A 13,436-nucleotide genomic window follows, 5' to 3' on the forward strand; every position below is an offset into this window, starting at 1 on the left:
ACCTCGGAAGGATGGAAGGCTGAGTCAACCTTGAGCCGGTGAGATTTGATCCGCTGATCTGCTGAACTAGCAGTCAGCTGAAGTAGCTGCAGTACTGCACTCTAACCACTGCGCCACTTCCTAATTCTTAAAACATGTTTTGAGGCATTGGGTTGTGCTGTCCTTCTAAAGCCCGTTTTAAATACTGCAGACCGAGAAATCTGTAATACTTAATTAAACTCTTCTTCATCTCTCCGTCAATGCAGGATGTTGATCTTTACATCGTAAAGACGGAAGACCTGGCCTTCACCTCTGCGTTTTGCCTCCAGATCCAACGCAATGATTACATCCACGCCTTGGTCACCTATTTTAATATAGAATTTACAAAGTGCCATAAGAAAATTGGGTTTTCTACAGGTAAGTTGTCTTTCTTTCTTTTTCTTTCTTTCTTTCCCTTCCTTCCTTCTCTCTGTCTTTCTTTCTTTCTTTTTCTTTCTTTCCCTTCCTTTCTTCCATCTTTCTTTCTTTCCCTTCCTTCCTTCCTTCCATCTTTCTTTCTTTCTTTCTTTCTTTCTTTCTTTCTTTCTTTCTTCCTTTCTTTTTCTTTCTTTCTTTCCCTTCCTTCCTTCTCTCTTTCTTTCCCTTCCATCTTTCTGTCTGTCTTTCTTTCTTTCTTTTTCTTTCTTTCCCTTCCTTCCTTCCTTCCTTCCATCTTTCTTTCTTTTTCTTTCTTTCCCTTCCTTCCATCTTTCTTTCTCTTTCTTTCTTTCTTTCTTTCTTTCTTTCTTTCTTTCTTTCTTTCTTCTTTCTTTCTTTCTCTTTCTTTCTTCCCTTCCTTCCGTCTGCCTTTCTTTCTTGTTCTTTTCTTTCCCTTCTTTCCTTCCTTCCTTCTGTCTTTTTTATTTCTCTTCCTTCCTTCCTTTCGTTCTCCTTCCTTCCTTCCTTCCTTCCTTCCTTCCTTCCTTCCTTCCTTCCTTCCTTCCTTCCTTGTAGGCATGACGGTTTCTCCCCCCCCCTTACTTTCATTCATTTTTCGTAACCTAAATGTACAGTTCTCCGGCGATTAAATATGTTCTGGTGTCCCTTCGCTTCAGCCTTGCCCTGCAGTTGGCATTGAATTATTGCAGATTTCATGGGGCGCTATAAACTGGCATTGTTGGTTGCATTGGGAACAACATAGGGCTGCTGTGCTGCCTCTGATCTGGCATCTCACAATGCTGGAAAAAAACCCCCCGATGCTCTACCATTGAAACATAAAAGCGATGGCTTTATTCATGTGGAAAACGTGCTGCAGGTGTTATTTTTCTTTTAAAACCATCACATTTTTCACTTTTACTGCCCTGAGTGCTGTCTGCGGGAGGGAGGGTTCCCATCGAAGTAATTCTAACAATTCGGCCCCAAAAGCAAGCACAGAAGGCAGTGGTGCAGGAAGCTTTATTTTTATTGTTTCCATTCTAAGGGTGTCTTCTTCTCTGCTTCTGATGCCCTGGACCCAGGGGTGAAATTCATCAGGTTCTGACAGGTTCTGGAGAACCGGTAGCGGAAATTTTGAGTAGTTCGGAGAACCGGCCAATACCACCTCTGGCTGGTCCCAGAGTGGGGAAGAAATGGGGATTTTGCAGTATCCTTCCCCCAGGAGTGGGGAGAGAATGGGGATTTTGCAGTATCCTTCCCCTGCCACGCCCACCAAAACACACCACGCCCACCAAGCCACGCCCACAGAACTGGTAGTAAAAAAATTTGGATTTCACCACTGCCTGGACTTTCATTGGGTCTGCAGCTCAGGAGAGGATAATCCTAAAGGTGTTTCTTCTCACCTTTTGGTCTCCAAGGTCTCCAAAAAAGGACAAAAGAGTTGAAAGAGACCTTGGAGGTCTTCTAGTCCAACCCCCTGCCCAAGAAGGAGACCCTATACCAGCGATGGCTAAACTTTTCTGGACCAAATGCCCAAATTCAAATTCAAACTTTTATTGTCATAATACAACATGTGTAAAATGAGATTGGCTGAGCCTCCCTTCGTGACTGCGCGCACCCAACCCCCCCAAAATGCAATGCATGTGGCCCCCACGTGTGCGCCCGCCCCCGTGCATGTATGACCCCCATTTCCCAACCCCGTGCATGCGCCCCCATGCATGAGCATGCATCCCAGCACATGCCTTGCACCCTGGGCATGTGTGCACGGCCCCCCAGATGTCCCCCCTTGCGTATTGGACCTGAACTGGGGCAACGGCTCACATGTCCACAGAGAGGGCGCTGCGTGCCACCACGACCCCAGTGGTGGGTTGCTCCCGGTTCACACCGGTTCGCAAGAACCGGTAGTAAAAATTTGTACTAGTTCCGAGAACCGGTAATAACATTGGCTGGCCATGCCCCTGAACCAGTCCCCGGTCCGGTCGCCGCTCGATTACCCCACCCACCTCATCAGAGGGTTTTTTTTTTTTACTTTTCTACAACCTCTTTGGCCGAAAAAATGCTTTTAAAAATAAAATAAAAAAAAAAGCCTCTGATGATCCTGTGGCTCAGCTGGGAACGTCAGAGGCTTTTCAAAGCATTTTTTCTACAACCTCTTCAGCCAAAGAGGTGGTTAAAAAAAATGCTTTTAAAAGCCTCTGACGATCTCAGCTGAGTTGCCTAACCTCTTAAGGTTGTAGAAAAAATACTTTTAAAAATAATAATAAAAAAAAACCCTGGTGGCTCAGCAGACTAATAGCATTGTGATTAATACCAGCTATCTGCAATTACTGTAAGTTCGAATCTCACCAGGCTCAAGGTTGACTCAGCCTTCCATCCTTTCTAAGGTAGGTAAATTGAGGACCCAGTTTGTGGGGGCAATAAGCTGACTTTGTATAAATATACAAAAGAATGAAGGCTATTGCTTAACGCATTGTAAGCTGCCCTGAGTCTCCGGAGAAGGGCGACATATAAATCAAATTAAAAAAAAAAAAGTTGACCACGCCCACCCAGTCACATTCCCTCGCCAAGCCACGCCCACAAAATAAGCCACACCCACAAAACTGGTAGTAAAAATTTTTAGAAACCCCACCCCCTTGCACGCCCTTATACTATTCCAGACAAGTGGCTGTCCAGTCTCTTTTTAAAAATCTCCAGTGATGAAGTACCCACAATGTCTGAAGGCAACCTGTTCCATTGGTGAATTGTCCTCACTCTTAGGAAGTTTCTCCTTAATTCCAGGTTACTTCTCTCTTTGATGAGTTTCCATCCATTGTTTCTTGTTTTGCCTTCTGGTGCGTTGCAAAATACGTTGACTCTCCTCTTCTTTGTGGCAGCCTCTCAAATATTTGAAGACCGCTATCATATCACCCCTAGTCCTTCTTTTCTCTAGACTAGCCGTCACCAATTCCTACAATTACAATTACCTTGGAGTACTCATTTCTAAAAAAAATCTAAGTGCCATAGCCCATTGTAACAACATTGCCAAAAAGGCATTAAGAGTTGTTAACCTAATATTTATTTATTTATTTATTTATTTATTTATTTATTTATTTATTTATTTATTTATTTATTCATTCATTTATTTATTTATTTATTTTGTCGCATTTCTATGCCGCCTAACTCCCAAGGGACTCTGGGCGGCTTACAACAGAGAATAAAACAATGCAACAATATCCCGTACAAAAGTTAAAAGAAGACATTAAAGCATTACATTAAAACATTAAAACGTTAAAACACATACACTCCAATTTGTGGCCGGGTCTCGCAAGATCACTATACCAAGATCAACGGCCCCAGGCCTGCTGGAAGAGCCAAGTCTTCACTGCTTTCCAGAAGGCCAATAGGGTGGGGGCGGTCTGGACTTCAGGAGGTAATTGATTCCAGAGAGCCGGGGTAGCCACAGAGAAGGCCCTCCCCCACGGGCCCGCCAGCCGACATTGTTTAGCTGACGGGACCCGGAGGAGACCGACTCTGTGGGATCTTACTGGTCGCTGGGAGCTATGTGGTAGAAGGCGGTTTCGAAGATAGCCTGGTCCTGAGCCAAGTAGGGCTTTAACGGTAATAACCAACACCTTGAATTGCGCCCGGAGACCAATAGGGAGCCAGTGCAGCTCGCGGAGAATTGGTGTAATGTGAGTGTATCTAGGTGCACCCACTATAACTCGGGTGGCCGCATTCTGGACCAACTGTAGTCTCCGAACACTTTTCAAGGGTAGCTTCTTGCGTAGCTTCTTCTCTGGTAAATATTGTACTATTAACTAGAGCTTACAAAACATTTACTAGACCAATTCTTGAATACAGCTCATCTGTCCGGAACCCGCACTACATATTGGACATAAATACAATTGAGAGAGTCCAGAGATATTTTACGAGAAGAGTCCTCCATTCCTCTAACTGCAGTCCTTCTTTTCATTAAACTAGACCTACCCAGTTCCTGCAACCGTTCTTCATATGTTTTAGTCTCCAGTCCCCTCATCATCTTTGTTGCTCTTCTCTGCACTCTTTCTAGAGTCTCCACATCTTTGTTACACCGTGGTGACCAAAACTGGATGCCGTATTCCAAGTGTGGCCTTACCAAGGCATAATAAAGTGGTATTAACACTTCACGTGATCTTGATTCTATTCCCTCTGTTTATGCAGCCTAGAACTGTGTTGGCTTTTTTGGCAGCTGCTGCACACTGCTGGCTCATATTTAAACGGTTGTCCACTAGGACTCCAAGATCCCTCTCACAGTTACTACTATTGAGCAAGGTACCACATGAATAAAGCAAGGATTTCAAAACCTTTGCTATCACAGAACTCACCATTTTAAAAAAAAGAGCCTTGGTAGTACAGTGGTCTAAGGCACCCTGTTATTAAGCTGGTTATTAAGACCAGCTGCCTGCAATTACTGCAGGTTTGAATCTCGCCAAGGCTCAAGGTTGACTCAGCCTTCCATCCTTTCTAAGGTAGGTAAATTGAGGACCCAGTTGTGGGGGCAATAAGCTGACTTTGTATAAATATACAAAAGGATGAAGGCTATTGCTGAGCACATTGTAAGCCGCCCTGAGTCTCCAGAGAAGGGCGGCATATAAATCAAATTTAAAAAAAAAATTTATATGACGACAGTGGATTATAAACAGAGCATGGGTAAAACCCACGCAGTGATCAGAACAACAGGCTATAAAAACCTTGTGGTTGCAAAATCTTTGTACCTTTCCTGGGGAAGGAAAATCACTGAACTTAATCCTATCTCTGAGTGCCGCTTCGCAGAACTGCCTTCTCGGATAAAATCTGCAGGTAAACAAAGACAGTTTTTAAAAGGAACCCAATATATATATTTTTTGTAGCTCCAGACGCGCCTTACACTCATTGGAAGCAAACTGTATTTTACCTGGAGGATTATCTAACTGTCCGAAGAGGGGAAGAAATCTATGGAACCATTTCCATGAAACCAAATGAAAAAAACGAGGTAAGTTAGGTTGGTATATATCCATGATGGCGAACCTGTGGCATGCATGCCGGAAGTGGCACACAGAGCCATCTCTCCGGGCATGCCAGCCATTGCCCATTGCTCTTCCGGTTTCCGGTGTGTAGATGCACGCCAGCCGGCGTGCGAGAGGGCCAGAAACCAAAAGAGCAGCTCCCTGGCATGCATGCGCGCACGGGGAAGCTGAGCTTCCGGTTTCCGGCGCTCCCTGGCATGAGTGCCAGGCAGCTGCTCTTTCGGGCTTTTGAGCTCATGTGCTAAAATAAGCCCCTCCTAAAAAAATAAGCCCTCCGCAAAAATATTTAACTGCATGTGCAGCCTGTCCCCGCCATTTCCTCTGGTTAGAGTTAGAGAGACAGAGCTGGAAATCAAGTAAGAGGAGCCCCATCTTGCTCCACACGCCCCAAAATAATAAGACCTCCCTGAAAATAAGGCCAAGCGCTTATTTTGGGGTTCAAAAAAATATAAGACAGGGTCTTATTTTCGGGGAAACACGGTATATATATATGAATGTTGGCATCCAGGTTGGGCAGCTGGTTTCAGGGACAGGGTTTGATAGGCATTTTTGTCAAACGAGTTAGTGGATTAAAAATTACAGCCTGATCTTAAAGAATCATATTTTATAGCTTAGGCATTTTATTTATTTATTCGTCTCCCGCCTTTAAGGGACACGGTGGCTCAGTGGCTAAGATGCTGAGCTTGTCGATCGAAAGGTCGGCAGTTCAGCGGTTTGAATCCCTAGTGCTGCGTAACGGGGTGAGCTCCCGTGACTTGTCCCAGCTTCTGCCAACCTAGCAGTTCGAAAGCACGTAAAAAATGCAGGTAGAAAAATAGGGACCACCTTTGGTGGGAAGGTAACAGCGTTCCATGCACCTTTGGCGTTTAGTCATGCTGGTCACATGACCACGGAGACGTCTTCGGACAGCGCTGGCTCTTCAGCTTTGAAACGGAGATGAGCACCGCCCCCTAGAGTCCGGAATGACTAGCACATATGTGCGAGGGGAACCTTTACATTTACCTTTTATCCCGCCTTTATTATTATTATTTTTTATAAATAAGCCAAGGTGGCAAAAATACCTAAGATACATTCCTCCTTTTATTTTCCCTGCAACAAAACCCTGTGAGGTGAGTAGGGTGGCCCTTTGAAGCCCCGCGGCAAGAGTTTAAACAGTTTTTTTCCCTCTAGTCATCAGCTGGGACTCAGGAGGCAGCAATAGATTGGGGGTGGGACCAAATAAAAGGTAAGAATAACATGGGAGGGTGGGGGGGGTGGGAGGGCAGGGGGGGAGAACCGGTTCGGTGACGTCATATCGTAACCCCTACTGGCTCGGCCGAACCGGACCAAACCTGGAGGAACCCACCACTGCTTTGAGATTTTGGGAAAGAGAACGGGTCACAAGTGTTTGAGAAGACTCTTGCGAGGCCATTGGATCTCAAGAGAGATCTCATCAGTCAATCCTAAAGGAAACCAACCCTTTACTGTTTATTGGGAAGGAGAGACCCTGAAGCTGAAGCTCAAATACAGGAAGTCCTCGACTTACAACAGTGCATTTATTGATTGTTCAGTTACAACGGCACTGAAAAAAGCGATTTAGGATTACTTTTCACATTCATGATTGCTGCAGCATCCCCATGCTCAGCAACATTCAGGGCCCCAGCCACTGACTCCGATTTAGGACGGTTGCAATGTCCTGGAATTGCGGGATCCCCTTTGGCGACCTCCTGACAAAGCATCGTCCATGAGGAAGACAGATTCACTTAACAACCGGGTCACTAACCTAACTACTGCAGTGATTCACTAAACAACTGTGGCAAGGAAGGCCTTAAAATAGGGCAAAATTCACTTAACAAATGACTCGCTTAGCCAAGAGAAGTTTGGGGCTCAATTGTGGGCGTTAAGGAGGGGTGAAATGCTCCCGGTTCAGACCGGATCACCCGATCCGGTAGCGATGGAGGTGGGTGGTTCGGAGAATCCCATGCCCAGCTGAGCTGCGTGATCATCAGAGGCTTTTTTTTCTTTTAAATGCCTCTGACGATCCAAGCTGAGTTGCCTGATCGTCAAGCTGAGTTTGACAATCCAAGCTGACGATCCAAGACGATGCCTAATGATCCAAGCTGATCAGCAGAGGCTTTTTTTTCTTTTAAAAGCCTCTGATGATCCCAGCTGAGTTGCCTGATCGTCAGAGGCATTTAAAAGAAAAAAAGTCTCTGACGATCAGGCAACTCAGCTGGGATCGTCAGAGCCTTTTGAAAGCATTTTTTTAACAACCTCTTCGCCGAAGAGGTTGTAGAAAAAATGGTTTTAAAAGTAAAAAAAAAAAAATTGGCCATGCCCACCCAGTCACATTACCCATCCCCCACCAAGCCACGCCCACAGAACCGGTAGTAACAAATTTTACATTTCACCACTGGCGTTAAGTCAAGGGCTACCTGGACTTTGGCCACTTAATGAGGACTCCTTGGAGAAGACCCTGATGTTGGGAAAGAGGGAAGGCCAAAGGAGAAGAGGAGGGCAGAGGAGAGGTTGGTTACATTGGTTCATTGATGCGATGAACGTGAGTTTGGACGAATGGACAGGGGGACGGCAGTGGTGGGATTCAAATAATTTAACAACCGGTTCGCCCAGGATCAGGTTGGCTGTCATGGGAGACGTGGGCCATCCCCGTCCTCCAGCTCTACCACACATGCGGGATGAGCCTACCGCGATGGCCACCCTGACCCGGAGTGAACTGGTTGATAATTACACCCCCCCACACACTATCAAAGTGGATCCTGGGCACTGCGCTGCAATGGAGAAATGGCTGGCATGAGGGAAGGAGAAGGAACAGGGAGAAGAAAGAGGGAAAGCCACCTTCTCCTTCCCTTGTGCTGCCTGCTCCGTTCTCTGTTTCTCCATTGCAGCGCAGCATCCAGGATCCACTTTGATAGTGGGGGGGGAAAGGTAATTTAACAACTGGTTCGTGCGAACCGATGTGAACCGGGTGACTCCCATCACTGGCAGGACCATGGAGTCGTGGGGAGTCAGGCACAACTTAGTGCTAAATAACAGCGACCGGTCATAAGAGAAGGACAGCCTGGGCTGACTTTCTCTTGCAGTAAGACCCAAGAAGGGACGCGATGGCTCAGTGGCTAAGACACTGAGCTTGTCGATCGGCAGATCGGCAGTTCAGCGGTTCGAATCCCTAGTGCTGCGTAACGGGGGTAAGCTCCTGTTACTTGTCCCAGTTTCTGCCAACCTAGCAGTTCGAAAGCACGTAAAAAATGCAAGTAGAAAAATAGAGACCACCTTTGGTGGGAAGGTAATAGCGTTCCGTGCGCCTTTGGCGTTGAGTCATGCCGACCACATGACCACGGAGATGTCTTCGGACAGCGCTGGCTCTTCGGCTTTGAAGCGGAGATGAGCACTGCCCCCTAGAGTCGGGAACGACTAGCACATATGTGCGAGGGGAACCTTTTACTGTTACCTTTTAAGACCCAAGATGAAGCATGAGTTCCCATCGCACTGACCTGGCATAAAGCTGGAGAACGTCAGCATGGTGGGCCAACGCAAGCCATCTGAGGCATTGAGCAAACCCTGAAAAATTGTCACTGGAAACCAACATTTAAATCCATCCAGAAACCCCCCCCCATCCTCACCCCGGTGGCAGGACACCATCTGTTCTCGCTAAAGGGAACGTTTCTGACTTTCCTCGAGTGTAAAAGAACTCTCTCGGTTGGCCAAGGTTTTTTTTCCATTGTGCCTACAACATTGTTGACTTGATGTCAACAACTTGGCTCTCTTAAGTACTCCGGCTGCCTCACGGATCAGCCCCGGAAAACATTTGGTCTTTTATCACAACGAGGGGGGGGTCAGCTTAAAGCCGGGAAGGCTGTGCATTTGATCTAAGGGTGCCAATCAAATACAGTTTGCTCTAATTCCCTGTAAATTGTCCCCCTCCCACACACCCACACCCACGCACCCTGGCTGTAAGGTTGCATCGAGGGAGCTCTTTCAAACTTTGGAGCATGGTGTGTCATTTTGAAATCGGAGGGAGTCTCTTGAATGGCAAGTTCTTTCTTTTCTTTCTTTTCTTTTCTTTATTTTTATATGCCGCCCTTCTCCGGAGACTCAGGGCGGCTTACAAGGCGTTAAGCAATAGCCTTCATCCTTTTGTATATTTTATACAAAGTCAGCTTATTGCCCCCACAAACCGGGTCCTCATTTTACCCACCTTAGAAAGGATGGAAGGCTGAGTCGACCTTGAGCCTGGTGAGAATTGAACTCGCAGTAATTGCAGGCAGCTGGATGTTAAATGCTGCCTTAGTAGGAGGCATGAGCCTCCTACGCCACTCAGGCTCCTGTTGGGAGGGTTTTTTTTTTTTTTTGTGAACTGCTTCAGGTTGGGGACTCCCATCCAGAGGCGGGATTGAAAAATTTCTGCACCACGGTGGGTGGGGGGCATTCACCCTCCCCAGGCTCCGGAGGCTTTCCTCGTGCCTCCAGGAGGGCAAAAACAACCTCCCCTGGGCACTGGAGGCCCTCTGGAGGCCGGAAACGGGCACGTTTTCGGACTTCCGGTAGGCCCATTTTTCAACCTCCACAGGCTCCGGTGGCTTTCCTCGTGCCTCCAGGAGGGCAAAAACAACCTCCCCCGGGGACCGGAGGCCCTCTGGAGGCCGGAAACGGGCACGTTTTCGGACTTCCGGTAGGCCCATTTTTCAACCTCCACAGGCTCCGGTGGCTTTCCTCGTGCCTCCAGGAGGGCAAAAACAACCTCCCCTGGGCACTGGAGGCCCTCTGGAGGCCGGAAACGGGCACGTTTTCGGACTTCCGGTAGGCCCATTTTTCACCCTCCACAGGCTCCAGAGGCTTTCCTGGAACATCCAGGAGGGCAAAAACAGCCTCCCCTGGGCTCCGGAAATGGGCCCATTTCCGGACTTCCGGTAGGCCCATTTTTCGTTCTCCCAGGGCCTCCACGCATGCCCTGCACTTACCTGGCAGCCAAAACGGCCGTGTGGAGACTCCTGGGAGGGGCAGGGTGGGTGGGCAGGGTCAGCCAGTCCTTGGAACAACCGGTTTGGCGAACCAGATTGAAATTAACATCCGGTTCGCCCAAAGTGTTCCGAACCAGCTGAATCCCACTCCTGCTCCCATCAACTAACACAACTCTTCCGGAGTGTGCAATTTGCACAATTGTTCTCTTGTTCCGGAAAGTTTCTTTAGGGAGCATCTGGGCACCTTTCCCAAGTTGAATGGGGGTGGGGTGGGGGTGGGGGTGCAGCCATGGGCAGAACCACAATCCCAATTTGCGATGAAGTGGGGGGAAAGCACAGCCGTTCCATGCAAAGGAGAAACCAAAAGTATTGGCACTTTTTGAAATCTTCCCTGCACCCTGCCTCAATGGAAGTGGTTGAAAGGGCAAGGCAGACTGATCAGAAAGGTCTGCAGTTTGGCGGTTCGAATCCCTAGTACAGGTCTCCTGCGTGAGCAGGGGGTTGGACTAGATGACCTCCAAGGTCCCTTCCAACTCTGTTACTGTTATTATTATGTTCCTGATCCACCATTTCCTCCACACAGGGACCATGGAGGAAGAGGGTGCTTCCTCTTGCAGGAAAATGGGAGAAATAAGAGTCAGTGGAGAAGCCAAAGTCTCATTTAATGACCACAGTCTGATTCGTTGGTACAGGTAGTCCTCGGCTTACGATCGCAGCTGAGCCCAACAACTACGTTGTTAAATGAGACATTCGTTCAGGGAGTTTTGCCCCCTTTTACGATTTTTCTTGCCCCGATTGTTTTAACCAAATCATTGCAGTTAAGTTATTAACGTGGTTGTTAAGTGAATCCAGTTTCCCTCATTGACTTTGCTTGTCGGACGGTCGTAAAAGGGGATCACATGAACCCGGGATGCTGTGACTGTCGTAAGCATGAGCCAGTTGCCAAGCGTTTGAATTTGACCACGTGATTGTGGGGATATTGCAATGGTTGTAAGTGTGAAACAAACCAGTCGTAAATCATTTTTTTAAAGTGCCGTTGTAACTTTGAACGGTCCTTAAATGAACTGATGTAAGTCAAGGACTACCCAAAACACTGCAACATTCATCAATATGAATCCGTTGCCGAGGATTTGAATTTTGATCATGTGACTGTGGGGATGCGGCGATGGTCGTAAGTGTGAAAAATAGTCCTAAGTCACTTTTTTTCTGGTGCCGTTGTAACTTTGAATGGTCACTAAATGAACTGTTGTAAGTGTACTTGCAAAATCCACGCAACCACTAGAGGAGAGCCAAGACACACAGAAAATGGTCTCTGCTGCCACCTGGTGGCTGCCTGTAGTTTTGCAGCCGAATAACATGATCTTAGTTCAGGGGTGTCAAAATCTATTTCATCGAGGGTCACATCAAGACTGTGGTTGACCTCGGGGGGAGGGGGTGTTGGTTGGGCATGGCCGACTGGGTGGGTGTGACCTTATTTTCGGGGAAACATGGTAAATGTATCTGGCTTCCCCATGAATTTTGCTTGTCAGATGATTGCAAGAGGGGATCGTGGGACCCTGGGGTAATGCATCCGTCGTAAATATGAGTCAGTTGCCAAGCATCTGAATTTGGATCGTGGGACCCTGGGGAGGCTGCGACGGTCCTAACTGCGAAAAATGGTCTTAAGCAGAGGTGGTATTCAGCTGGTTCGGACTGGTTCGCCCGAACCAGTAGCAGAAACCGTGGGTGGGCCTGCCCATCCACCCCCATGCCATCCCATTTAGGCACGTTTTTGATGCCGGGCACATGCGCGGAAGGCACGTGCACCAGCAAAGCACTGTTGTGGCCCATCAGCGGTCTGTACGGATTGTAGCTGATTCTGACAGTAAGGAGGCTGGTGTGGTGCTGCGCGAGCAGCCTGTGCAGCTGGCACTCGAGTCAGACAATGAGGAGGCTGGAGAAGCTGTGGTGCCAGAGGCGGGGATTCAGCCAGGGCCTTCAGAACCTCCAGAGGCTCCTTTAAGTGAAGAGGACGAAGAGGAGGAGCCTCTTCTCGATGCACGGGCGCACAGAGCTGCCAAAAGACAGGAGTGGCTCCTCAGGAGGAGGTCTCCTCGAGAGTAAGGCTTGGGGCTAATTGGCCACTCCCTTAGCCTATTTAAGGAGGAACGCTGACTGAAGCAAATTGTAGGGAACAACTTTAGTTCACTCTCCTTCGCATCTGGATTCTCTGCAAAATTACTTCTGGGCTTTCTGCCAACGTTAGTAAGATTATGATTACTTTATCTTTGGTTTCTTGTGGGCTGTTAAGAAAGTTTATTAACAGCCTTTGTTTGGAAAAGAGTGAGTTATTTTAGTAAATTTAAGTTTTGTATAGACTTTGTGTGCGCTGTGTTCTTTGGGGTCCATAGCTGGGGCAGAACAAGTACATGCATGGAATGCCAGGCACATGCATGTGGACGGGGCTGTCAGAGTGGCATTTAATCCCATTCTGCTTTTGGGTAATTGCACCTTGATTAGCGAATGGATCGTGACCTTTCCTTGAAGTATACTTTAAGAAAATAAAACCGAGATATATTCTAATAAACACATTTTATTATAAAGAAGTAAAAAACATCTTACTAGCTAATTAATTACATCTTGGCAAAGCTTTCCCGGCTACCTCTCTTGGCCGGAGAACAAAAGAAAATTTTGAGAAGAAGAAAAGAATGTAGACATGCGCAGTAGTTACTGATAAGAACTTGGCAAGCTACGGTAAGTCTGAAGGTTCAAAAATAAGAGCTCATCTGGTAAATACAAAACGCAGTGACAGGGGCGCATGCTAGCGAATCGGTAAGGAAAGTAAGTGAATACCACGCTTGGTCTTAAGTTACCTTTTTTCAGTGCCGTCATAACTCGTAACTAAGCGAAGTGTCGTAAGTGGAGGATCTACCGAATGTGCAGTGTTACCCGCGGGCCTCCTCTCGTTCGTAGCATCTGATCTCTATGTTCTTTGCAGCGTGACCTGGACTTCACGGTGGAGCTGGATTTTAAAGGGCAGCTTTGCGAAACCTCCGTATCTAATGACTATAGGATGCGCTAA

The 13,436-nt window shown here is 47.3% G+C and overlaps 1 protein-coding gene across 1 annotated transcript in view; it reads left to right on the top strand.

Annotated features, from left to right (window-relative positions):
• Nucleotides 1-13,436, top strand: part of PRMT8 (protein arginine methyltransferase 8) — a 76,066-nt gene extending 62,630 nt beyond the window's left edge. Inside the window, exons 8-10 of the mRNA XM_070946601.1 lie at nucleotides 246-396; nucleotides 5,262-5,383; nucleotides 13,353-13,436. Coding sequence (XP_070802702.1) covers nucleotides 246-396; nucleotides 5,262-5,383; nucleotides 13,353-13,436 — 357 coding nt within the window. The remainder of the gene's footprint in view (nucleotides 1-245; nucleotides 397-5,261; nucleotides 5,384-13,352) is intronic.

Source organism: Pituophis catenifer, unplaced genomic scaffold, assembly GCF_029215685.1.
Source record: "Pituophis catenifer annectens isolate HBS135680 unplaced genomic scaffold, rPitCat1.0.hap2 SCAF_7, whole genome shotgun sequence".
In the NCBI taxonomy this organism is placed as follows: domain Eukaryota; kingdom Metazoa; phylum Chordata; class Lepidosauria; order Squamata; family Colubridae; genus Pituophis; species Pituophis catenifer.